Source organism: Pan paniscus, chromosome 1, assembly GCF_029289425.2.
Source record: "Pan paniscus chromosome 1, NHGRI_mPanPan1-v2.0_pri, whole genome shotgun sequence".
Classification (NCBI taxonomy): domain Eukaryota; kingdom Metazoa; phylum Chordata; class Mammalia; order Primates; family Hominidae; genus Pan; species Pan paniscus.
This window is the reverse complement of record NC_073249.2, coordinates 14,833,091-14,857,239: the sequence shown is the minus strand read 5'-3', so window position 1 is coordinate 14,857,239 and position 24,149 is coordinate 14,833,091. Positions and strand designations below refer to the sequence as shown.

At 39.3% G+C, this 24,149-nt stretch overlaps 2 protein-coding genes across 2 annotated transcripts in view; one reads left to right on the top strand and one right to left on the bottom strand.

The window, feature by feature from the left end:
- The window catches only part of LOC100973340 (cytochrome c oxidase assembly factor 6 homolog), a 53,511-nt gene that overhangs the window by 13,789 nt on the left and 15,573 nt on the right, over nucleotides 1-24,149 (top strand). The gene's annotated exons all lie outside the window — the stretch shown is intronic.
- On the bottom strand, nucleotides 10,386-15,633 carry LOC117977507 (small ribosomal subunit protein uS19-like). Its single transcript, XM_055104524.2, has 3 exons — nucleotides 15,594-15,633; nucleotides 15,361-15,476; nucleotides 10,386-14,571 (listed from the first exon to the last, which is right to left on the bottom strand). The coding sequence occupies exons 1-3, from the start codon at nucleotides 15,631-15,633 to the stop codon at nucleotides 14,137-14,139; spliced, it is 591 nt and encodes a 196-aa protein (XP_054960499.2). The 3' UTR covers nucleotides 10,386-14,136.

Below are 24,149 nucleotides of genomic sequence, written 5' to 3'. Positions count from 1 at the left end.
ATGATAGGGAGACCGACAGAGACAGGTGAAAGCATATTTAGAAATATACTGAACAGTGCATAAAGTGTGTATGTATATCTATGACAAAAGATAAAGCTGAAGAGCTATGTAGCACCCAAATCATAAACACTCCTTTCACATATCCACTTTTCTGACTGATGCATAAGCTGACTATGACTAAAAGGAGTGTATGCCAAACATCCAATTGAGGTGCTGTCTCTCCTTCACAAAGCACCACGATGGGACTCTCAGGGAGCAGGCAGCAGACATCTGTCTAAACAGTTCACAGAGAGCAGAGCCAGGGGCAATTGCACACCAGCAGAGCAGATGGAGGCAGGTTGCTCCTAGAATCCCACCTGGGACTGCCCATGGGCGCCACTGGTCATGTAATTAGCTAATGGAGCTGAGAGCAGGCTGCTTTCCAAGGAGAGATGTGACCAGATCAATCAAGCAAGCAACAACACAAATAGCAAAGAATCAATACGGAGGGCATTTTGCCTCCCTGGACAAGGTCTGGCAGAGAGAGTTCAGTGTGAATGTCTGATGAAATGCCAGCAAGCAGAAAAGTCAAAACTAAAAATAGAAATTCTTTTAACTTTTATGGGAACTCGGAAATGTATACTATATGGATGATTTTATTAACAATAGAATTAATGATAGATGTTTGCAGGAAACGCTACATATTTCCTAACAACTCAACCATAGGGAATCCTATGATTCTTTAAGGCCATTGCCAGGTTATTTTCTACTTCAATTACAATGAACAAATCAATTCTAAAAATTCTATGTATATTTAAAAACATGTTAAGGACTCAATACATTTACCATTTCATCTGTAGCAGTCTGTCACTCTCATGTATAAATCTGGGAGTTTTTCTAAACATTCAATACTAAAGTTGAGCATGGTCGCACATGTCTGCAGTCTCAGCTATTGGGGAGGCAGAGGCGGGAAGATCACTTGAGCTCAGGACTTTGAGTCCAGCCTGGGCAACATACCGAGACTCCACCTCTAAAATAAGCGAGCAAACATTTACTACTAAAAACTAAGTGATTTCTTCAACATATATGATGTTTTGCCATAATTCATTACTTCTGAGGTTCTACTTATTAAACATTCAATACAGTTTCAGCTTTACAATAGCAAGAAATAGCAGCAATTTTGATTCCATTGGCTTGTTCTTTCACTGCAGTCTGTACTAGGCCTCTGAGCGTCTGACTGAGTGGGGAATAGAGAAGATGCTTTAGAATTGCTTTGGGGTGCATGTCTATATCTATTCACTTACCACCTTGGTCACTGAAAAACCCTGAGATAGTCACTCTTTTGAGGTATAGTACATCACCTCTGGAAAGCTCTATTTGAAATTCAAAACCAGTATCTGGAAAGAGCCACACATTGAGTTAATATAGCCCATTAATTTATATAATCAAAATTAGCTTAAATGACTTCCTCGCACTGTGCTCCTAAAAGAATGTTACATAGGAAAGCTAGGCCTTTTTTTTTTTTCTTTTTCTTTTTTTTCAGATGGAGTAGTCTTGCTCTGTCGCTCAGGCCGGAGGGCAATGGTGCGATCTCGGCTCACTGCAACCTCCGCTTCCTGGATTCAAGCGATTCTCCCGCCTCAGCCTCCCAAGTAGCTGGGATTATAGGCACATGCCACCATGCCTGGCTACTTTTTTGTATCTTTAGTAGAGACAGGGTTTTACCATGTTGGCCAGACTGGTCTTGAACTCCTGACCTCGTGATCTGCTCGCCTCAGCCTCCCAAAGTGCTGGAATTATAGGCATGAGCCACCGCTCCCAGCCAAGCTAGGCTTTAAAAAAAAAAATTTTTTTTTTTTGAGATGGAGTCTCGCTATGTCACCCAGGCTAGAGTGTAATGGCATGATCTCGCTTCACTGCAAGCTCCGCCTCCTGGGTTCACACCATTCTCCTGCCTCAGCCTCCCTAGTAGCTGGGACTACAGGCACCCCCCACCACTCCCAGCTAATCGTTTGTATTTTTAGTAGAGAGGGGTTTTACCGTGTTAGCCAGCGTGGTCTTGATCTCCTGAACTCGTGATCCGCCCGCCTCGGCCTACCAAAGTGCTGGGATTACAGGCGTGAGCCACCGCGCCAGGACTTTTTAAAAAATTTTTTAGTCAGCTGTCTTAGTTCAAGCTGCTATAATAAACTTATTTTTCATAGTTCTGATAAACTTATTTTTCATAGTTCTGGAGGATAGAAATCCAAGATCAGGGTGCCAGCATGGTTGGGCTCTAACGAGGGTCTCTTCCAGGTTGCAGATGGCCATCTTCTTCTGCAGGGGCTCACACCTATCATCTCAGCACTTTGGGAGGCAAAGGCAGGAGGATCACTTGAGCCCAGGAGTTTGAGACCAGCCTGGGCAACATAGTGAGACCCCATCTCTATAATACTTTTTATTTAAAAAATAAAAATTAGCCGGGCATGATGGTATCTGCCTGTGGTCCCAGCTGCTTGGCAGGCTGAGGTGGGAGGATCACCTGAGCCCAGGAATTTGAGACCAGCCTGGGCAACATAGTGAGACCCCATCTCTATAATACTTTTTATTTAAAAAATAAAAATTAGCTGGGCATGATGGTATCTGCCTGTGGTCCCAGCTGCTTGGCAGGCTGAGGTGGGAGGATCACCTGAGCCCAGGAGTTTGAGGCTTCAGTGATCCATGATTATGCCACTGCACTCCAGCCTAGGTGATAGAGTGAGACCCTACCACAAAAAAAACAATTACAACCAAACCCACCTCCCATTTGGTGGCTTACAAGAAAAGGCAAATGTTTGCTCATTCTCACCAGTCTGCAGGCAATTACACTTTGGCTGACTTAGGCTGGGCTCAGCTGAGTGGCTCTGCTGCAGATGAGGATCTGTCTGGGCTTGGCACCAGGCTAAGTGTTGGGCTCAAGTCTGTCCATGTATGTTTGTTCACGCAGCAGCTATAGGGGAACTTTAAACAACAGAGGAGAGAAAGTACCCATGGAGAGGATGCCCAGTGAGGAGTGAGTCCTCTCAGGATTCCTCCTACCAGGGCAGCATCAGGCTCCAGAACCTGAGAGCATGTGTGGAGAATATGCCACCCTAAAATATGCTGCTCTGGCATATTGACTATTTTGAGTAAAAGGCACTTGAAACACAGTCAGTACAAAAAATTCACTCTGACCTTCCTTCCCAAACTTGAACTCCCGGCCTTACACAGTCCTCCCGCCTTGACCCCCAAAGTGCTGAGATTACAGGCAGGAGCCACCACTCCTGGCCTGATCTTCCTTCTGTTTCTTAAAAACAAGAGATGAAATTACCATGCACAAGATGCCTTCCCCATAGCAGAAGGAAAATGTCATTCTTATCATCAAGGGCACAAAGTCAAGGCCAAGGGAATTCTGTACAGACCTTGTTAAAATAACTGTTAACTTCTTTTAGCCTCCCCACAGAATTTAGTTATTTTTCTACAACTTACTACTCTTTGTCCACCTCAGTATGTAAGTGTTCAACTCTAACCGCATCTTTGGGTCTTCATTTCCTTTTAAAGGCTCCCATGTCATGTAAACTTTGTCTTAAATAAATGTGTCTGCTTTTCTCCTGTTGATCTGTCTTGTCAATTTAAATATAAGGCCCAGCTGAAAAACCCTAAGAGGATAAAGGTATAATTTTGCCTCTCCTAAATGGGTGAGGGTGGTGGAGGCAGAAGCCCAGTGAAGACTAAAAGAGTGTTTTGTCTTCAGTTTTAAACACACATATATATAATAACATACACATATATATACACACACACACAATATAGATACACAATAGCTTATATATACATATATATGCTTCAAATCAGCACATTTATTACTTAGTCTTTTTTTTCTTTTTTTTTTTTGAGACAGAGTCTCGCTCTGTTGCCCAGGCTGGAGTGCAATGGCACTATCTGGGCTCACTGCCACCTCCACCTCCCAGATTCAAGCAATTCTCTTGCCTCAGCCTCCTGAGTAGCTGGGATCACAGGAGACCACCACCATGCCTGGCTAATTTTTTGTATTTTTAGTAGAGACCGGGTTTCACCGTGTTGACCAGCCTGGTCTCGAACTCCTGACCTCAGGTGATCCACCCGCCTCAGCCTCCCAACGTGCTGGGATTACAAGCAAGAGCCACCGCGCCTGGCCTCCTTAGTCTTTAATAAGCCTTGTATTCTATGCAGAGATGAATGCAGGGAACTCCCAGCTATCAAGCAGTCCCTGGCACACCCAGACACCACTGAGTCTTTTCTTTTTAGGTTGTATCAGAATCATTGCCACTGGCTTTCCACATACTTCCTGTCTTTCCAACACCTGTAGAACTGCATAGTGCTACATTTAAACAATATACTAGAGCTAAACAATGAAAGACAATGATAGCACAATGACAGTAAAGGCAAAGGAACAGAACTTGAGTTACTTCCATTCTTCTTTTGTTCTGTGTGACCAGTGGAGGCCTCTGTGTGTAAAATTAAACAGAGGGAAAACTACATGGTGTAATATTTTTCTTTGGTAAGTACAAACTTTGGTTTACACATGAAATAGTTTACTGATTACTGAATATGTAATAGTAAAATTTATTCTTTTGTTAATTGTCAAAATTAAAGAAGGAATCAAGAAAATAAAACAATATCAGAGATATAATTTATTGGATTTTTGATTTTGGATGTGAATTTTAGGTAGGATTAATTAAACACAAAAATATTTGCAAACAGCTAGATTTCAGACTTAAACAATTTACAGCAAAACATCAAGCTTTAAAGTTGTACCTTAAAAATCTAGGCAAAAAATTTGTGCAGAAGGTTAGCAACTATGCAACATAAAGTGAGAAAATTTACATGTACATGGAAAAAATAATTACATTTCAGAGAAGAGTGCGAAGAGAAGTTATGAAAGCAGCCACATTACCAGAAAAAATCACAAGGGCAATGTCTCAAAACCTTGAGTATTTTCACCAAGAACTGAATATCCATTGTAACGCAATAAATTAAATAATGGTAATGTTCACTATGATTCAGTGATGTTTTCTGATTTTTTTTTTTTTTTGAGACGGAGTCTCACTGTGTAGCCCAGGCTGGAGTGCAATGGCGCAATCTCAGCTAACTGCAACCTCTGCCTCCTGGGTTCAAGTGATTATCCTGCCTCAGCCTCCCGAGTAGCTGGGACTACAGGCGCCCGCCACCACGCCCAGCTAATTTTTTGTATTTTTGGTAGAGATGGGGTTTCACCGTGTTAGCCAGGATGCTCTCGATCTCCTGACGTCGTGACCTGCCCGCCTTGGCCACCCAAAGTGCTGGGATTACAGGTGTGAGCCCCTGGGCCCGGCCCTTCTGATTTTTACAAAAGAAAACCTGTAGAAGTTTTTACAAATATAAGAAATTTCTGATGAATTTTCAGGTAGAAATAATCTAGTGAAATGATTTTTTGACTATAGAGATGTTTGAAAGTTGCTAGAATTGAGCCAAAAAGAAATGTGGACCATATTGCAGTTTCTGGAATTCATTGTGAAATGGGATTTTTGTGAATATCTGCCAAACTTATACTTACTGAAGTCAAATAAAATATAGAGATGAATCTCTAAATTTAAAACATTTTATGTAGGAAGCAATAATTGCAATTTGGGGCACATAGACCAGGTGGCCTTCAGTATATCTGAAGAACAAAGAGAAGGTTGTACGTTTTATAAAAAGGGGAAATGTTACTTATTGTTTTTCCAGAAAGTTCACTGGTACCAGTAAAGTGTTGGGGAGCTGGCAAGCTCTGATTGGTGAGTGATGGTTGTGGAGAAAACGTGTCTAAGGGTCTTAGCAAGTTATTTCAGCAGCTATTAGATAAAGCCAGTTTCAGGGTACAGCAGGCAGTTTCAGCAGCCAGACTTGCAGAGAATTACATTCTTGGATCAATTTCATGTACCCTGAGTGCTTTTTCCCTTTAGCCTCGAGACTCTGATTTAGTTGGGTATGACAAGAATGACCCAATTTGTATGATCAACTTTCACATCCTTAAGCCTTTTTCTAAAGATTCATATATCTTTTCTTTTTAAAAGAATTTTTTTAAGTTTATACTAATAAGTATTTTTATTAACTATGATTGAAGATAAAAGGATATATCTAGCTATACTATCTATAGATCATAATATATATAGAAGAAAAATTTTTATAAGGTCACTGAAGAATTTGCAGAAGTTAAGGCTTGAGAACATAAACATAATGGTTAATTCATTATTTTGATAGCTCAATATGTAGGACTACATTTGTTTGTTTTAAAAAATATATCTACATAATTAAAAGTGCTATCCATTGAGGTTTTTCCCTTTTGTGTATTGTAATTATTTTACTTTCATTTTCTTGATTATATATACAAAATTCAATAAAGAAAATATTCACTGTGTTTTTCTCATCATTATTATCATTTATCTCTATTATTATTACTGCAAATAATTTTATTATACAGAGGAGGAGGGTTTTAAAAATGATCAACTCTGAGTGTCGAATATGTTAGGTACAGAACGAGGTGAGGCTGAGGGCTTGCAATGCAGCCAGGGAGAGTGGTGAAATTCTGTAAACAGAGTAACTGGAGGCCCCACTCCCCTCGTCAGTACACACAGTGCTGCCCTTGCACAGGCAGATGTTCTCACCTTCGGGTCTTGCATTTGTGTTTCCTGCATCTGGAACACACTTCCACTAAACACTTCCATGACTTGTTCCCTTACTTCCTTTAGGTCTCCCATCAGAGAGATTTCCTACGCCTACAGAAAGACCACCCCCTGTCACTCTCTATCCCTTGACCCTACTTTATTCCTCTTTAATTAGTTCCATGTGATACAGTATACATTAATTTGTTGATTTTGTTTTGGTTTGTCTCTCTCAAATGGAATCCAAGCCCATGAGATCAAAGATGTTGTTTTGCTCACTGCTCTATACCCAGCACCTTGGACATCACTGGACATATAGTAGTCAACTATTTTGGAGTGCATTAATGAATTCACTGGAGAAACAGAACCTCAGAAACTATGCACTTGGGGGTATGCTGAAAGACCAGAACAAGGCATGAGTTTACACAGGAGGAAATTCAATGAAATTCTATCTGCTCAATTGTGTTACCTTCTGCCTCATTCTCCAGCCCTGACTCCATAAAGTCAGTGTCAGGCACCTATTCCCTCCTCTCTATTATACCCCGGGCAAGATGTTGAGAGATTCCATTTCAAAGAAACTGAGGGGCTAGGGAAGAGAAATTTAGGTACTGATATGTGAGGTCCCCAAAAAAGCTAGTTTGCTTCTTGATCACTTTGTAATGAAGCCTGCCAATGCACTGGCTCTGCTTAAACATCTGCAGAACTAGAAACCAACCACCCAGCACCAGACTCTTCGCAGCCAGCCAAGAATCACCCGATGTTTGAGTAAGACTGCTAGAAGAAAACAGAGATAAGAGTAAACAAACTAAAAATGGAAATAGACAACAGAAAGCAAAAGATAATGACAACAACAAAAACACACAATAATCAGTGTTCCCAGAGGGATAAGAGAAACTACATCCAAAAAAGCAAGATGAGATGTTATATTTAAAAAGAAACAATCAGGGAATAAGAGCTTTCAGAGCAGAATAAATACATATCTTTTTAAAAAAAATCAAAGAAGAAAGAAGAAAGTAGGCCGGGTGTGGTGTCTCACACATGTAATCCCAGCACTTTAGGAAGGAAAGGCGGGTGGATTGCTTGAGCTCAGGAGTTTGAGACCAGCCTGGGCAACATAGTGAAAAATATATTATAATTTGTGAATATCTGATAGTATATTTGTGAATATATGCAAACTTATACTTACTGAAGTCAAATAAAATATAGAGATGAATCTCTAAATTTAAAACATTTTATTTGGGACGGAATAATTGCAATTTGGGGCACACAGACCGGGTGGCCTTAGTATGTCTGAAGAACAAAGAGAAGGTTGTACATTTTATAAAAAGGGAGCTTACCATCATTAGTCACCAGGAAAAAATAAAAATTAAAACCATGGTAATATACTATTATCCTCCCAGAATGGCTGAATTAAAAAATACTGAGAATACCAAGTTTTGATAAGGATGTGAACTCTCCAATAGCCACAGTATAAAATGATAAAACCATCTCATAAAACTGTTTGGCAGTTTCTAATAAAGTTAGATACACACTTATTTATGACCTGGAAATTCTACTCCTAGGTATATATCTAGAAGAAAATGAATGCATATGTCTACAAAAAGGCCTATAGAAAAATGTTCATAGTAGCTTATTTACAAACGCTAAAGACGGAAAACAGCCCACATATTCATTATCGATAAACAGATACACATACTAAGGTGGATTCATACAATGGGATATTACCAAACAATACAAAAGAATAAACTACTGATACATTTAACAGCATAGATGACTTTCATAAGAATCATTATGAGCAAAAGAAGTCAGACGTAAAATAGCACATACTGTATAATTCCATTTACATGACCACTGATCAGGTCAAAGTAAGGTTGTAAGGTTCTTATACATGAATTGATGTAGGATTAATTAAAGATAGAATGTGGTAAATTAAAAAGGTATGCTATAATTTCAAAGCAACCACTGAAATGAAAAAAAAACAAAGAGCCAGTAAATGAGCAATAAATTATAAAAATATTCAATAATCCAAAATAAGGCAAAAAGAGGCAAAAAAGAACAAATGAGACAAACAAAAACCAAATTTTAAGATCATAGATTTAAACCTAACCATACTGACAATCAACATAAAGTATAAGTAGTCAAAGTAAAAGAGGTTTACCTCAAGTAAAAGAGGTTTTCAAATTGGATTAAAGATAAGCCCAACTATACTTATCCTACAAGAAATGCATTTTAAATATAAACACATAAGTCAGTTAAAATAAAACAATATACTATGGTAATATTAATCAAAAGAAAGCTAGAGTGAGCCTTATTAATATCAAAAAAGTTGATTTCAAAGCAAAGAATATTATCACAGATAAAGCAGGTAATTTCATAATTATAAAGTTGTTAATTAATCAAAAGAATGTAACAATCCTAAACACTTACGCTCCTAATGAGAGTTTAAAAATACATGAAGTAAAAAATAACAGACCTACAAATAAAAATAGACCAATACACAATTATAGTCAGAGATTTCAATACTACTCCATCAATAATTTAGAACAAATAGAAAATCAACAAGGATATAGAAAATTTGGCAACACTATCAGCCAACTTGAATTGCTTGATATTTATAGAACACTTGACCCAACAACAGAAGAATAAACATTGCTTTTGAGTATACATTAAACATTTACCAGACCATATTCTGAGCTATAAAACAGAATGTAAGCATTCTACAATTCAATTTAGTTAGAAATCAATAACATAATGATCTCTGGAAAATCCGCAAATATTTGGAACCTAAACAACACACTTTCAAGCAACCCATAAATCAAAGAAGAAATCAAAACAGAAAATAAAAAGCATTTTAACTGAATGAAAATAAAATACAGTATATCAAAATTTGAGAAATGCAACCGAAACGTTACTTAGAAAATGTTGGCACTAAAGTACTAGATTAGAAAAAGAAGATAGATCATTGACCACAGCCTCAATTTTTTAAAAACTGGGAAACAAAAAATTAAACCCAAAGTAAGCAGAATAGGGAAATAATAAAGATCAAAGTGGAAATAAATAAAATAGAAAATCAGCTAAACCAAAAACTGGTCAGTGAGCAGGTCAATAAAATTGATAAACCTCTAGCCAGACTAATCAAAAAAAAGAGAGAAATTACAAGTTGCCAATATCAGAAATGAGAGATGTGATATCACTATAGATTCCACAGATATTAAAATGGTGATAAGGGAGTATTATGAACAAACTTATGCCAATAAATTTGACAAGTTAGATGAAATAGACAAATTCCTTGAAAGACACAAACTGCAAAGCTCACCTAGGCGGGAATACATAACCTGAATAGCACTATATCTATTAAAGAAATTAAATTTGTAATTAAAAGATTTCCCACAAAGAAAATTTCAGATTCAGAAGGCTTCACTGATAAATTCTACCAAACATTTAAGAAAGAAATAATACCAACTATACATAAACTGTTTCAGAAAACTGAAAAGGTGGAATAATTCTCAATTCATAAAGAGTCCAGCATTATCCTGATACCACACTAGGCAAAGATATTGCAAGAAAAGAAACTACGAAACAATGTATCTCATGAAAGTGAATGCAAACATTCTAAATAATTGTTTAGCAAACTGAATTCAAGAATATCTAAAATGGATAATATATCCTGACCAAATGGGGTTTATCTCAGGAATGCAAGGCTGGTGTAACATTTAAAAATCAACCAGGCCAGGCACAGTGGCTCACTCCTGTGATCCCAGCACTTTGGGAGGCCAAGGTGGGCGGATCACTTGAGGTCAAGAGTTCGAGACCAGCCTAGCCAACATAGTCAAAGACTGTCTCTACCAAAAATTAGCTAGGCAGGGTGGCACACACCTGTAGTCCCAGCTATTCGGGAGGCTGATGCAGGAGAATCACTTGAACCCAGAAGGCAGAGGTTGTAGTGAGCCAAGGTTGCACCACTGCACTTTAGCCTGAGTGACAGAGCAAAACTCTGTCTCAAAAAATAAAAAATAATAAAATAAATCAATGTAACTCACTATATTACCAAACTAAAAAGAAAACCATATGATCAATAGACACACACAAAAAATCTTTTGACAAAAGCCCATATCCATGTATGAAATCTCTCAGAAAAGTAGGAATAAAAGGATCAACCTAATAAATGGCATCTACAAAAAGCCTATAATTAATATTACTTAATGGTGAAAGATTGAATGCTTTCCACCAACAATCAGAAACAAGAAAAGGATGACACTCAACACTCCTGTTAGACATTGTACTAGAGGTTTTAGCTGTTGCAATAAGCTAGGAAAAAGAAATAAAAAGTATCCACATTGAAAGGAAAAAGTAAACCTGTCTATATTCTCCGATAACATGATCATCACTGTAGAAAATATGACAGAATCAATGAGAAATGGCAGGTCTGAGATATGCTCTTACCTTTTTCCAAGTAATCCTCCTTGAACTTTTTGCTAACCTCCTAGCCACCCAAAATAAAGGCTACATTTTCCACTCTCCTTGCAGCAAGTTGTGGCTTTGTGACTACTTGTTGAAATGTGAGTAAAAGTACTTTGTGGCAACTTGTAGAGACTTTCTTAAAAAGATAACTGGTATACACCATGAGGTAAACTTGGGGATAAAAGGAGCCTGACTGAATCCCTTCATGGAGTAGAGTTGGCATAGCAACAATGGACAACCTACCTCTGAACTTTTACATAAGGGAGAGATACAAACTTCTATCTTGCTTAACGCATGACGTTCAGTCTTTGTTACTTGCAGCTGAAGAAATTTTAAAAATTTATTTAAATCTCCTTGAAGACAAAATTAGAAGAGATGGAATACAAGAAAAAAATAGTGGATCAATCCAATAAATCCAACATCCTACTAATAGTTCAAGAAATACAGAACAGAGAAAAGAGAGAGGAAGAAATTTCTCAGGACCAAATGACATGAGACTCTAGATTAAAAATACTCACCAATACTCACACTAGCTAAAGATATGGAAGAGACTCATATTAGGGGATGTCACTGTGAAGTTTCAGAATACCAAAGAAGATCCTGAAAACTTCCAGAAAGATAAGTAGAGAATACTTACAAATTATTAGTCAGAATGGCTTCATATTTCTCAATAGCAGCATCAGAAGCCAGAGGACAAATAATCAAATGCCTTCAAAATTCTGGGGGAAAATTATTTTCAGCTTAGAATTCTAGAGCCAGCTAAACTCTCAATCAAGCACAAGGACAGGATAAAAATGTTTTCAGATATTCAAGGGCTCAAATACCCGCTATGTACCCTTCCAAAAGAAGACTGGAAAATATGATCTACCAAAACAATGAATTAAAACAAGAAAGAAGACGACATGGGATCCAGGAAAGAGGATATCTGACACAAAGGGAAGTCTCCCAATGAAATTTTTACAAAGAGCAAGCATTACATACTGAAGCAGAAGGAAGAAGTTTCCAGGAAATAAAGACATACAATTGATATTTGACTGAATAGAAACATATTGTTAATATACACATGGGAGAAACAGTGAAATAATTGAAAAGCATTAACAATAGGTAGATAAAAATTCAGGCCCCTAAAAAGGCTAGTATCAATCACAGGAAAAAGGAAGGAGAAAAAAGAAAGAAAACATAGAAGTAGTATATTACATGGCTCGGCAGTGCACTGCATTGGTATAACCATAATAATGTAAAGAATAACAATTAATTTAACCAAAAATCATACCAAAATTAAATTAGAGGAATGTAGGAAATGTAGTTAGGAAGAGAATGTAAACCGGAGTGGAGGGCAGGTGCACAGAAAAATGGCTTAAAGTTTGGACTTCCTAGCCAAATTGCCTTTTTTCATATCCCAGGACACCTTCTACTAGCTGTATGATCTTAGGTAAGTTACTCAACTTCTTTGTACTTCAGTTTCTGCATCTGGAAAATGAAGATGATACTACTTACTTCAAAGAGTTATCATAAAGATAAAATGAGTTTATATATATATAATGTACTGATAAAAATACTTGGTATAAAGTAAATAATAAATGTGTATTTATCATATCATGAACATGGTAGGAAGTCAATATATGTTCTCTAAACTTGAAAAGTTAAGAAATATTCTATATAGAAATGTGGAGGTAAGGAAAATAGAAGAGTTGAAAATTGGGTGAAATAGGGGATAGACGATTGGCTTTCATAAAATCCTCGTAGACCTCTTCGATTTAAAATAAACTTTGTGGCCAGGCGTGGTGGCTCACGCCTGTAATCCCGACATTAGGGAGGCTGAGGCAGGCAGATCACTTGAGTCCAGGAGTTCGAGACCAGCCTGGCCAACATGGCAAAACCCCATCTCTATTAAAAATACAAACATTAGCTAGGCGTGGTGGTGCATGCCCATAGTCCCAGCTACTCAGGAGGCTGAGGCATGAGAATTGCTTGAACCCCAGATATGGAGGTTGCAGTTAGCCAAAATTGCACCACTGCACTCTAGCATGAGACAGAGCGAGACTCTGTCTCAAAAAATAAATAAATAAAAATAAAATAATAAAAAATAAAAAATGAAATAAACTTTATACATAGACCACTATGATAAAAATAAAACTTAATTCCAAACAAGGTGGCCTTCTTTCCAAAAGCCCTCTGCCTATTGAAAGATAGCTGAGTGAGACTTAATGAGCTCTTCCTTCATATAATGACATTTGCTATATTTGGCCAACTTTCTGCTCCACCATTAAGCCCGATTATCTTTGCTGACACTTAGAGCACATTTACTTTAGATAGGAAATTGAAGGCCAAACAGAAGAGACAAAGTCCCTACCAAGTAAACATGGCCTCTCCCCAGAGTACCACACAAGATAATATATCACATTTTCTATAATAGACCTTAGGGGTTCAAATCCTGGATCTGCCATTTAGTAGCAATGTAATTTTTGACAAGTAATTCACCTCTCTATGTTTATTTCCTGTGAATTGTACCAAGTCTGCGAGGAAATCTATAGGTCATGCCCTACCTTCTTAAGAATCAGCTCTTAAGGAACAGTCATTAGTGTAATGTTAGGCAACAATTTCAGTGAACAGAAATCCCCAGAGCAACCAGAGAAAGCAGAGCACACTCTGTTCTGAGAACTCTTCAGTAAAATAGAAAGCATGTCCTGAACCAGACCCCAAGCCCTTCATTACACTACCCATCTCTGGTACTTGGAAGATCATGAGATAATAGCCTAGGGGCTATAATAGCCCCTAGCCAGAGGCCCATTTACTAACCCCACTGGTATAAATGGAAAAAGTTTTATAACTTAACTCATTAAACTTAATGCAAAAGTATAACATAATTAGGAAACACACCTTTGATTTCTCTAAAGATGAAAATACATCTGGGGATTGAAAATCTATGAGGTGTGAAGGAAAGGAGACAGAATATTAGCTACCACACTTATTTGCATATCTTTTTTTTTTTTTTTTTTTTTTTTGGGAACCATGTGCGCCTTTATTAGCTGAACCACTACTTGAGAGGGATGAAGCGGAAGGAGTGGGTGGCGCCGATGCCGGACCGGCATTGCTTTACGGGCTTGTAGGTGATGGAGAACTCGCCCAGGTAGTGGCCAATCATCTCGGGCTTGACCTCCACCTGGTTGAAGGTCTTGCCGTTGTGGACGCCCACCATGCTGCCCACCATCTCGGGCAGGATGATCATGTCCCTCAGGTGCGTCTTCACCACTTCCGGCTTCTCCATGGGCGGCGCCTCCTTCTTGGCCTTGCGCAGGCGCTGCAGCAGGTAGTGCTGCTTCCGCCGCAGGCCCCGATTCAGCCGCCACCGCTGACGCGCACTGTACAGCTGCATCAGCTGCTCGTAGGACATGTCCAGCAGCTGGTCCAGGTCCACGCCGCGGTAGGTGAACTTGCTACTTCTGCCATCTTGCCGGATCCTCAGAAAAAGCTATTTGCATATCTAAAGGTTGTTTTCCTGATGAAAGCAATCACCACTATTAACAGATGTGAGCGTAAATGGCTAACCATCATGATCAAGAAAGTTTCAGCTGATAATAAGCTTCAGTAGTACTTAGATAATGCTCTTTTATACTATTAATATTCAAGGTATTTATTTAAAACAGACCAATGGATTTCCATGAAAACCTTCTCTATTGCCTAAGTGACTAAGGTTCATGCTGGCACTGCTAGATTATTTTTAAATTTTCAGGAAATTCAGGTCTACTTCGATTTTTAAAATCGTGCATCCTGGTTAAGTTAAAACTCTATTTCACTCTTCTCCCATGTCACATTTAAAACGTTTCATATAACCTCAAAAAACACAAGCAAAAAATGAAGTCTCTAATTGAGCTTGTGAATTCTACAACTCTTCCTACTAACCAAGTGGATATTAAAGGGGGTACAAATACCTGAAGGTTTTATGAAGGATTTATTTGATAAAATTCATAATGTATTTAGTTTTCAATCAAGCTTCAAAACATAGAATGATGATTCAAATGTCTGGGACAGGAAAGGCACTGCAATTTCAAGGAACTCACAGTAAGTGTCAAGAGCCTCATCCCTGAGGCTTGGTGAAAGGTTTAAATAAGATAATGAATGTAAATCATGTGTACTGACTACATAGTAAGTAATCAATAATATCTGCTACTATCATTGAGAACTGTGGACTGGATGCCATTATACATGGGAGTTCTGTGGTTAGATAAGCATAGCCCAAAGATTCTTAATAATCACCAACCTGGAGGGAAGTCACTGTTAGGGATATGATGAGGGCTATGAATTTTGTATGCTTTGATAGTCTAGTTAGAAAAGCATAGTTGAAGATGTCTATCAAACCTGCAGGGGGTGGCAGTGCTAGAAGAGATAATTCCATAGTTTGAATGACAGACTCAAGATCAAAAGGAGCTCAGACTGAGATGATGGGCTATAATAAACAAGATATTTAAGCATGTTATTCTCCTGCTTAATTACTTTCAGTGGCTTTCTGTTGCTGACCACTGAATGCCCTCATGTCTCAGCATGGCATTGAATACCCTCTACATTAGAACCTTGTCTGGATTTTTTTGGTATCTCCCACCACTCGCCTACAGATGCCCATCTCTTTATCTGAGCTTCTTGTTGTTCCCAGATCTTGCCCCTACCGTACTACCTGTTTCTTCTTGCTATAGACTGAATGTTTGTGTTCCCCAACCCCAAATTCATATGCCCAATCTAATCCCCAATGTGAGGGCATTTGGATTGGAGGTAAAGCCTTTGGGAGATAATTAGTTCATGAGGGTGGAGTCCTCATGTATGTAATTCGTGCCCTTATACAGGAGACCCCAGAGAGCTCCCTTGCCTCTTCCACCTTCTGAGGACACAGGAACCAGGAAGCAGGCTCTCAACAGACACCAAATCTGCCAGCTCCTTGACCTTGGACTTTCCAGCCTCCAGAACTCTGAGAAATAATTTTTTATTTTTTATAAGCCACCCAGTTTGTGTTAGTCTTTCCTACACTGTTATTAAGAACTACCTAAGACTGGGTAATTTATAAAGAAAGAAAGGTTTAATTGACTCACAGTTCCACAGGCTGTACAGGAGGCATGACTAGGGAGGCCTCAGGAAACTTACAATCGTGGCAGAAGGCAAAAGGGAAGCAAGCGTGTTTTCAAGTGGTGGCAGGAGAGAGAGAAAGAGTAAAGGGGGAAGTGCTACACACTTTTAAATAACCAGATCTTGTGAGAACTCTGTCACAAGATAGCACTAGGGGGATGGTGCTAAATCATAAGAAACCATCGATCCAATCATCTCCCACCAGGCCCCACCTCCAACGTTCAGATCACAATTCAACAGGAGATTTGGGTGGAGACACAGAGCCAAATCATATCACAGTTTATGGTATTGTTATTGCAGCCTGAACAGGCTAAGCTGGTGCCGGCCTGTCTCCCACCTGTTTCTGAAAATCCTATTCATCCTGTTTGGCTCAACTCAAAAGTTACTTCCTTCATGAAGAAGTTCCCAGTCCCCCAAAATCAAATAAGCACCAAGTCTGCCCTCGAGTGCCAACTATCTCACACCACTGCCTCATATTGGACGTCTTGGTGACCTTGGTCAGTCCTCTTATTAACTTCCAAGTCTCTTAAAGGCAGGAACTGTTTCAATTATGCAGACTACATTCTTAAAAGTATTCATGAAACAAATAAATAAATGATATACGTGAAGTCCTCTGTTCGTGGCCAAACCAAAATCATTTCAGGGGAACAGGATGAATGAAAAATCACATCTTAGGGTTGTAGCTGCTGTAAGTAGAATAAGTGCAAATATCGTGGGCACTAAAAGCTAATAAAAACATAGGGTACACTATCCAGAGGACAGAATAACTCTCTGGTTACCAGATGTGAGGCAATTAACATTCTATGTGGGTTCTGATTATTGAATGCTTAAAGAATTGCTCTAGTGTGGGCTAATGGTGGGAAGGGGCTTCACCTGTAGTGTGTTGAAGTCTCATTTACTATGCCAATAACAGCACATTCCTCACCCTGGAACCTGAGTAATCTCTATACATCCTCAGACCTAAAGAGACAAAAAAGCTCAAATCTTAGGTCTCTCATGGCTGGAAAGGGGACAAACTGGTCAAAAGTATGGCTTCATCTTATGTTATGGTGGGAAATAATAGAATATTGGCTGCTATGAGGGATAGGCTGGGAGTCAGGTGGGAGGTGAACATTAAGAAGGAGAGGGACTGACCTGAAGCCTACGGAGTGTCGCTATCACTCATCACAGGGTTAATTTTGAGAGGCATCTATGTTTGTGCAGTTGCATTTTCTGTAAACATTATTGTTTTGCTCCACTACGGTATTTCTTAAAGTGTTTTGGAAAAGTAAGGAAAGAGGCCGGGCACAATGGCTCACGCCTATAATCCCAGCACTTTGGGAGGCTGAGGCAGGTGGATCACTTGAGGTCAGGAGTTCGAGACCACCTGGCCAACATAGTAAAACCTCATCTCTACTAAACATACTAAAATTAGCCGGGTGTGGTGGCACACGCCTGTAGTCCCAGCTACTCAGGAGGCTGAGGCAGGAGAATCCTTTGAACCCGGTGGGTGGAGGTTGCAGTGAGCCGAGATAGCACCATTGCACTCCAGCATGGGTGACAGAGTGAGACTCTATCTCAAAAAAAAAGAAAAGAAAAGAAAAGAGATTAGATTAAGATTAAGTACCTACTTCCTCTCCCACTTCAAGTCCTGGAAATAGAGGATCAGAAATGTTGAGGAATTCTTTAGGATAGAAAGGAGATGGGATTTTACTTATGGGAAGACAGCAAATAAAGACTGCAACTTAACACATACACAGGTGAAAGTGTTAGCAAGAGTAGGAACCATTTGCTCTACATAACTCCAGAAAAAACTCATACTAAAATGAAAACATAAAGCAGGCAGTTCTGAGCAATTCCCATCCTTTCTCTACAAAAAGAGACACGGTACTAAATAAAACATAATTTAGCAATCACAAGCATGAACAGATAGACCACAAAATTTACCGAGCATTTAAGCAAGATCAACACTATGAATGAAGACATTAAACCAAAAAGTCAGAGGCACTACCATCTAAGGAAAAGGAATAAATTATAAATTAAAAGAACATAAGAGAACTAAAATAAGGTGTAATTAATGTTTTCAAAAGATAGCATAAAACAAGAGCAAGAACAAATTGCTTTATCATATGGGATCTAGCCTTCAGCTCTGAATGGGGGATCCTATTACTGACAAAGTCTGTCTTTCCAAAATGGGGTCTTTCTCTGTTCAGTTCAGAAGCCAATACACAAAAACAAAAGTGAGCATCAAGCAGTTCAGGTTTCGTTCGATGGCCATAGAATTGAGAAGTGGGAGCTTGGCTCACAAATCAATTTCATAGCTCTTGCAAGTGAGTATATCACAAATATAGGGCATCTTTAATGAAGGGGTTAAGCACTAAGAGCAAGAGGAGGAATATTCATGTCTTTTCTGGGAATGGGCAGAGAACCGCTCAAAACCAGAGTGCGCTTTCCTTTTTGTCCTTTCATGGTTTCCTCTGGCTGTTGTCAGGGTGATTGTCAACTGTCATGGCACTGGTGGGAGAGTCATTTAGCATGGACATTAGACTATAATGAAGTTAGAGGTTCTTCAGAGGTCAAGTGAGCTGCCATCTTGGATCCCACCAGTCTTAGTAAGTTAGATCACAGGGGGAAATTCAGACCTCAGGCATCCTGTTTCCTAAAGATAAGCAGGGTTAAGACAGGATAGAAATTCACCTAGGTCATGTAGGCATTACAATGTGTAACAATCCTAAATATCAACTCTCATGACTGGCCTAGGACCTTGAAACAACAGGAACTATGTCCAAATACCATGAAAGTTTCATGTAGTATCAGTGTTAATGTCAGTATGTAGATTCTTTGGCTTGCAGGGAGGACTTGCGTGGCAGAAGTGCTTTGGTAACAGAAAAGAAAATTTAACTTGTGAGCTCTTTCTTCTCAGGTAGCACGAATGTAACAGACTCCTGTATGACAAAATATATTTTCCCAGGAATGGCAAGCACCCATTTTTGTCCAATTCATGGTTCTGGAGGTACTTACAAATTAGTGTGATGTTCATAATAGTTGCTCTCAGAAATTGCAGAACAGTTTGCAATTTTTTTTTTTTAAAGGGGTCTCGCTCTCTTGCCCAGGGTGGAGTGCAGTGGCGTGATCTCGGCTCACTGCAACCTCCGCCTCCCAGGTTCAAGAGATTCTCCCACTTCAGCCTCCTGATTTGCTGGGACAACAGACATGCACGACCACGCCCAGCTAATTTTTGTATTCTTTTGGTAGAGACAGGGCTTCACCATGTTGGTCAGGCTGGTCTCGAACTCCTGACCTCAAGTGACCTGCCCGCCTTGACCTCCCAAAGCGCTGGGATTAGAGGCATGAGCCACAGTGCCCAACCACATTTTTATTATTAAACAATTCATAATACTCTTAAAGATGTATGCTTAAAGGTCTAGAGTGAGACATGATACCAATTTGTTATACTGACAGCCAAACTTTGTACACTAAACTTGTAAATATTTTTTACAAACACATTTAGTAAGTATGTAATTAAATGTTTAGAAAATTAAATAAAAACTCAACTCATTATAATAATAATGATTTATTGTTTCATAGACCTTGATTATCACTGGTTTTGCCTTATAGATTTTAATAGATAAGTTTGAATACTTTAGCATAACCACATCATGAAAATATGTAAAAATAACTTTTTAAAAATTCTTTACATTTACTTTAATTTACACTTTTTATAAATATATATTTGGTGTAATTTGAACACAATTATATTTACTTCTTAATTCTTTTAGATCTGTATACAAATTATGTGAAACTCCTTCTGTTTTTTATATTTTATTTTTTGCCTAAGTTCTACCTCAGGATCTAGAAACTCTTTCTTTTAACAACGTAATTAACAATTTTGCTGAAACAAAGGCAAGAAAGATACATTTTACAGAATACATACTTTTGAATAGATTATTTTGTTGCTGAATCAAATATTGCTGATTCATCAACAGGACTGTAATAATAATTAAATTCAGCCATCTTTGACATTTTGGCAACTTTATAAAAACCATACCTTTATACATCTTTTTAAATGTTGCTGTTATGAAGGTACACTTGTCAAGGTACAGGAAAAATCATTTTATTTTCAGCTTGATTCATAACTTTTAAGTACCAAGCATATGAGGCATGGGTTCTCATTTATACTCTTTTCCCTCCTACCAGAAACAGGCCTGGTCAGACTGGAATAATTTCGGATGCAACTGTAATCCTTGTAAATGAAAATAGGTTACAATCATCCATTAAGAACAGAGATTCTCAGCTGGACGAGGTGGCTCACGCCTGTAATCTCAGCACTTTGGGAGGCCAAGGTGGGCGGATCACAAGGTCAGGAGATCGAGACCATTTTGGCCAACATGTTGAAACTCCGTGTCTACTAAAATACAAAATAAAAATTAGCCAGGCATGGTGGCGTGTGCCTGTAGGCCTAGCTACTTGGGAGGCTGAGGCTGGGGAATCACCTGAACTCCGGAGGTGGAGGTTGCAGTGAGCCAAGATTGTGCCACTGCACTCCAGCCCGGCAACAGAGTAAGACTCTGTCTCAAAAAAAAAAAAAAACAGAGATTCTCACCGAAGAATTTTCAGTGTCACCGTATGCTCTGTACAAGAGGTGAAACTAAAACTAAAACAAAATGACCCAAAAAAGGATGCAAATACATGATTTTTAAAAGATACGCTAAGGAAATGCTACAAAAATGAAAGGAAATGAGGTAATATTAATATCAGTTAATAAAATTCAAGGCCAGAAATGTTAAATGAGTAAATAAGAAATGTATGTTGATGGTATATATAATCATATATACCTAACAAGATAGCTGTAAGCTATAACTGTTAGAAATATAAACAGAGACAAATATATAATAATTGTGACATATTTTAATATACTTCTTTCAGTGATTAAGAAAGCATTTAATAACAGCAACAGCAATAAAAATGTGTGGGTTTTGAGTGAATAGCACAATGCAAGCTTAGCTGTATAGATGGATGATGGATGGATGGGTGGATGAATACATACATACGGCTGGGCGCGGTGGCTCACGTCTGCAATCCTAGCACTTTGGGAGGCCGAGGCGGGTGGATCATCTGAGGTCGGGAGTTCGAGACCAGCCTGGCCAATATGGTGAAACCCCATCTCTACTGAAAATACAAAAAATTAGCCGGGCGTAGTGGCGCATGTCTGTAATCCCAGCTATTCAGGAGGCTGAGGCATGAGAATCGCTTGAACCCAGGAGGCAGAGATTGTGGTGAGCCGAGATCGCGCCACTGCACTCCAGCCTAGGCGACAGAGCAAGACTCCGTCTCAAAAAAAAAAAGAATATATACATACAAACATATAGGTTGATAGCTAACTAGGTAGATATATAGATATACAGATACATATATAGTTGATAAATAGATTTGCTCAGCTATAATATTATAAACTATAAATATTACAAGCTCTCATGGATGAAATTGATATCTTAAATCAACGGGGAAAGAATGGAATATTCAAAACTGGTGTTGGCATATTGGACAATGGACGTGCGAGCAGGTTTTAATTTAAATAGGGAGAATTGCTTAGGACTTGATGAGCCAAGACTTGGAGGCGAAGAAGTGGTTGGAGAAACCACCCCAGGCAGAGGAACCCCAGGGGTCAGCCAATGCAAGGCTCTAAATTAGGAAGTACTCAGTGAGGCTGAGAACAATAAGGCACTAAGTTCTTTTAGGTTCTCAGGCCTTTGCACTTATCTCTGCTTCAAATGCCTCCTTTTCCCTTCCTATCTGGGAAACATTCACTCTTTCTTCAGTGTAGCCTCCAAGTTCACTTGCTCAGTGAAGGCCCCTCTGATTCTCCCAGAAAGGATGTGCTACCCCATCCTCCATGCTCACAAGCCTCGGCCCACAGCTCAGGATTAGTTTTTATTACAGTGTGACTTTAGGTTTTCATATCTGACTTCCCCACCAGACTATGAACAAATCAAAGGCAAAGACTGCATTTCATTGAGCTGTGCTTCCCCGAACATCAGGCATAGTGCATAAGACACACTCACTCCATAAACCTTTGTATGTCAAATGAGAGATATTATGTATACAGCAGTCCAATTCCTCTTTTCACTGTGCATTCTTCATGCAAATGGCAGCTGTGTCTTAGGTGTTTCCCATATGTAGCGACAAGGTATTATGTACTATAAGGAATAAATGGGAAATTACCAAACCCCTTCTCTAAGCAGAACTGAGGGCAGGGATTTCACATCAAACAGACCATGAAATAAATGGAGAGGGCTAATTTGTATTTATTTATGTATTTATTTATTTTTATTTATTTATTTATTGAGAGAAAGTCTCGCTCTGTCGCCCAGGCTGGAGTGCAGTGGTGCGATCTCAGCTCACTGCAACCTCCACCTCCCGGGTTCAAACGATTCTCATGCCTCAGCCTCCCAAGTAGCTGAGATTACAGGTGTGCGCCACCACACCCAGTTAATTTTTTGTATTTTTTAGTAGAGACAGGGTTTCACCATGTTGACCAGGCTTGTCTCGAACTCCTGACCTCAAATGATCTGCCTGCCTCAGCCTCCCAAATTGCTGGGATTACAGGCATGAGCCACCGTGCCTGGCTGCGGAGTGGGCTAATTACAGAACATGTTGTACTGGCTAGGAATACAAAAGCCATCAGGAAAAGGCCAAATGAGTGTGCTCTCCTGTCACTGAAGGCTTCTGAAAGGATATGGGCCAGTGCATCAGATTTTGTTGCTGAGCAGGTTGGAGAAGAGCATCAAAGGTGAGAGCAAAGGTAAGAACCAGCATAGATGTGGGAATGAGTGGGTGGGTGCACCGGCCAAGAAGGGGCCTGACCGAAGGACCAGGGAACAACCAATAGGTTATGGAAGGCTGGAGTCAGATTGCAGAGACTAGAGACTCCTAATATCAGGCTGAGAAATCAAATAGCTGTTCATCATTTGTGCCTGAGGATGGATCAGAGCAACGTGATGAAAGTGGCGCTTGTGTAAGACTTGCCCAGCAGAGTAGGGCAAGGATGGATGCAAGGGAAAGAATCTGGAGCCTCAGGCCAAGAAGAATCAGGATCTGTTATACAAGGACCCAGGTATGGGGGCTTGAAAGCAACTTGGGGGCTAGGACTGTGTCTGGACCACCGTGTGGCCCCATATTGGTGGTAGGGACTGAGTGTCTGTTGAATACGTGAATGTTGTGAATTAAGAAGAAAAGAGTTGAGAGTTGTTTTTAATCAAGGAACAGTAGGCTCTAATGATAGAGAGACCTCCTCACCTCTTTCCCACAAACCCCCATCCTGCACCCTATGTTCCAGGGATAGTAAGCTGTTCACTGTTCTCAAGAGACTGGTTCTGCCCTATCTCTGGACATTCGTATTACTGCTTGCTTTGCCTGGAAGGGAAGGGAAGACATTTCTGACTGAATCAAAAAGTGATTTAGAGGACTAAATATAAAGAAGTTTTAGGAATACCTTAATCAATTTCTGCTTTTATTTTCATTTTAATGTATTTAAAAGTATAATACAATGAAAATAATCCATGCCTAAATATGTCTAAATAGGTTTTAATGTTTAAGATAAAAATCTTAGGTAGGGCTGGGCTCACGTCTGTAATCCCAGCATTTCGGGAAGCTGAGGCAGGTGGATCACTCGAGGTCAGGAATTCGAGACCAGTCTGGCCAACATGGAGAAACCCCACCTCTACTAAAAATACAAAAATTAGCTGGGTGTGGTAGTGGGCACCTGAAATCCCAGCTACCTGGGAGGCTGAGGCATGAGAATAGCTTGAATCCGGGAGGCGGAGGTTGCAGTGAGCTGAGATCATGCCACTGCACTCCAGCCTGGGCAACAAAGCAAGACTCTGTCTCAAAAACAAAAAGAAAAATCCTCGGTAATAAAAAGCATTGTGTTATACTCAATTTGGCAATGTTTTTTCT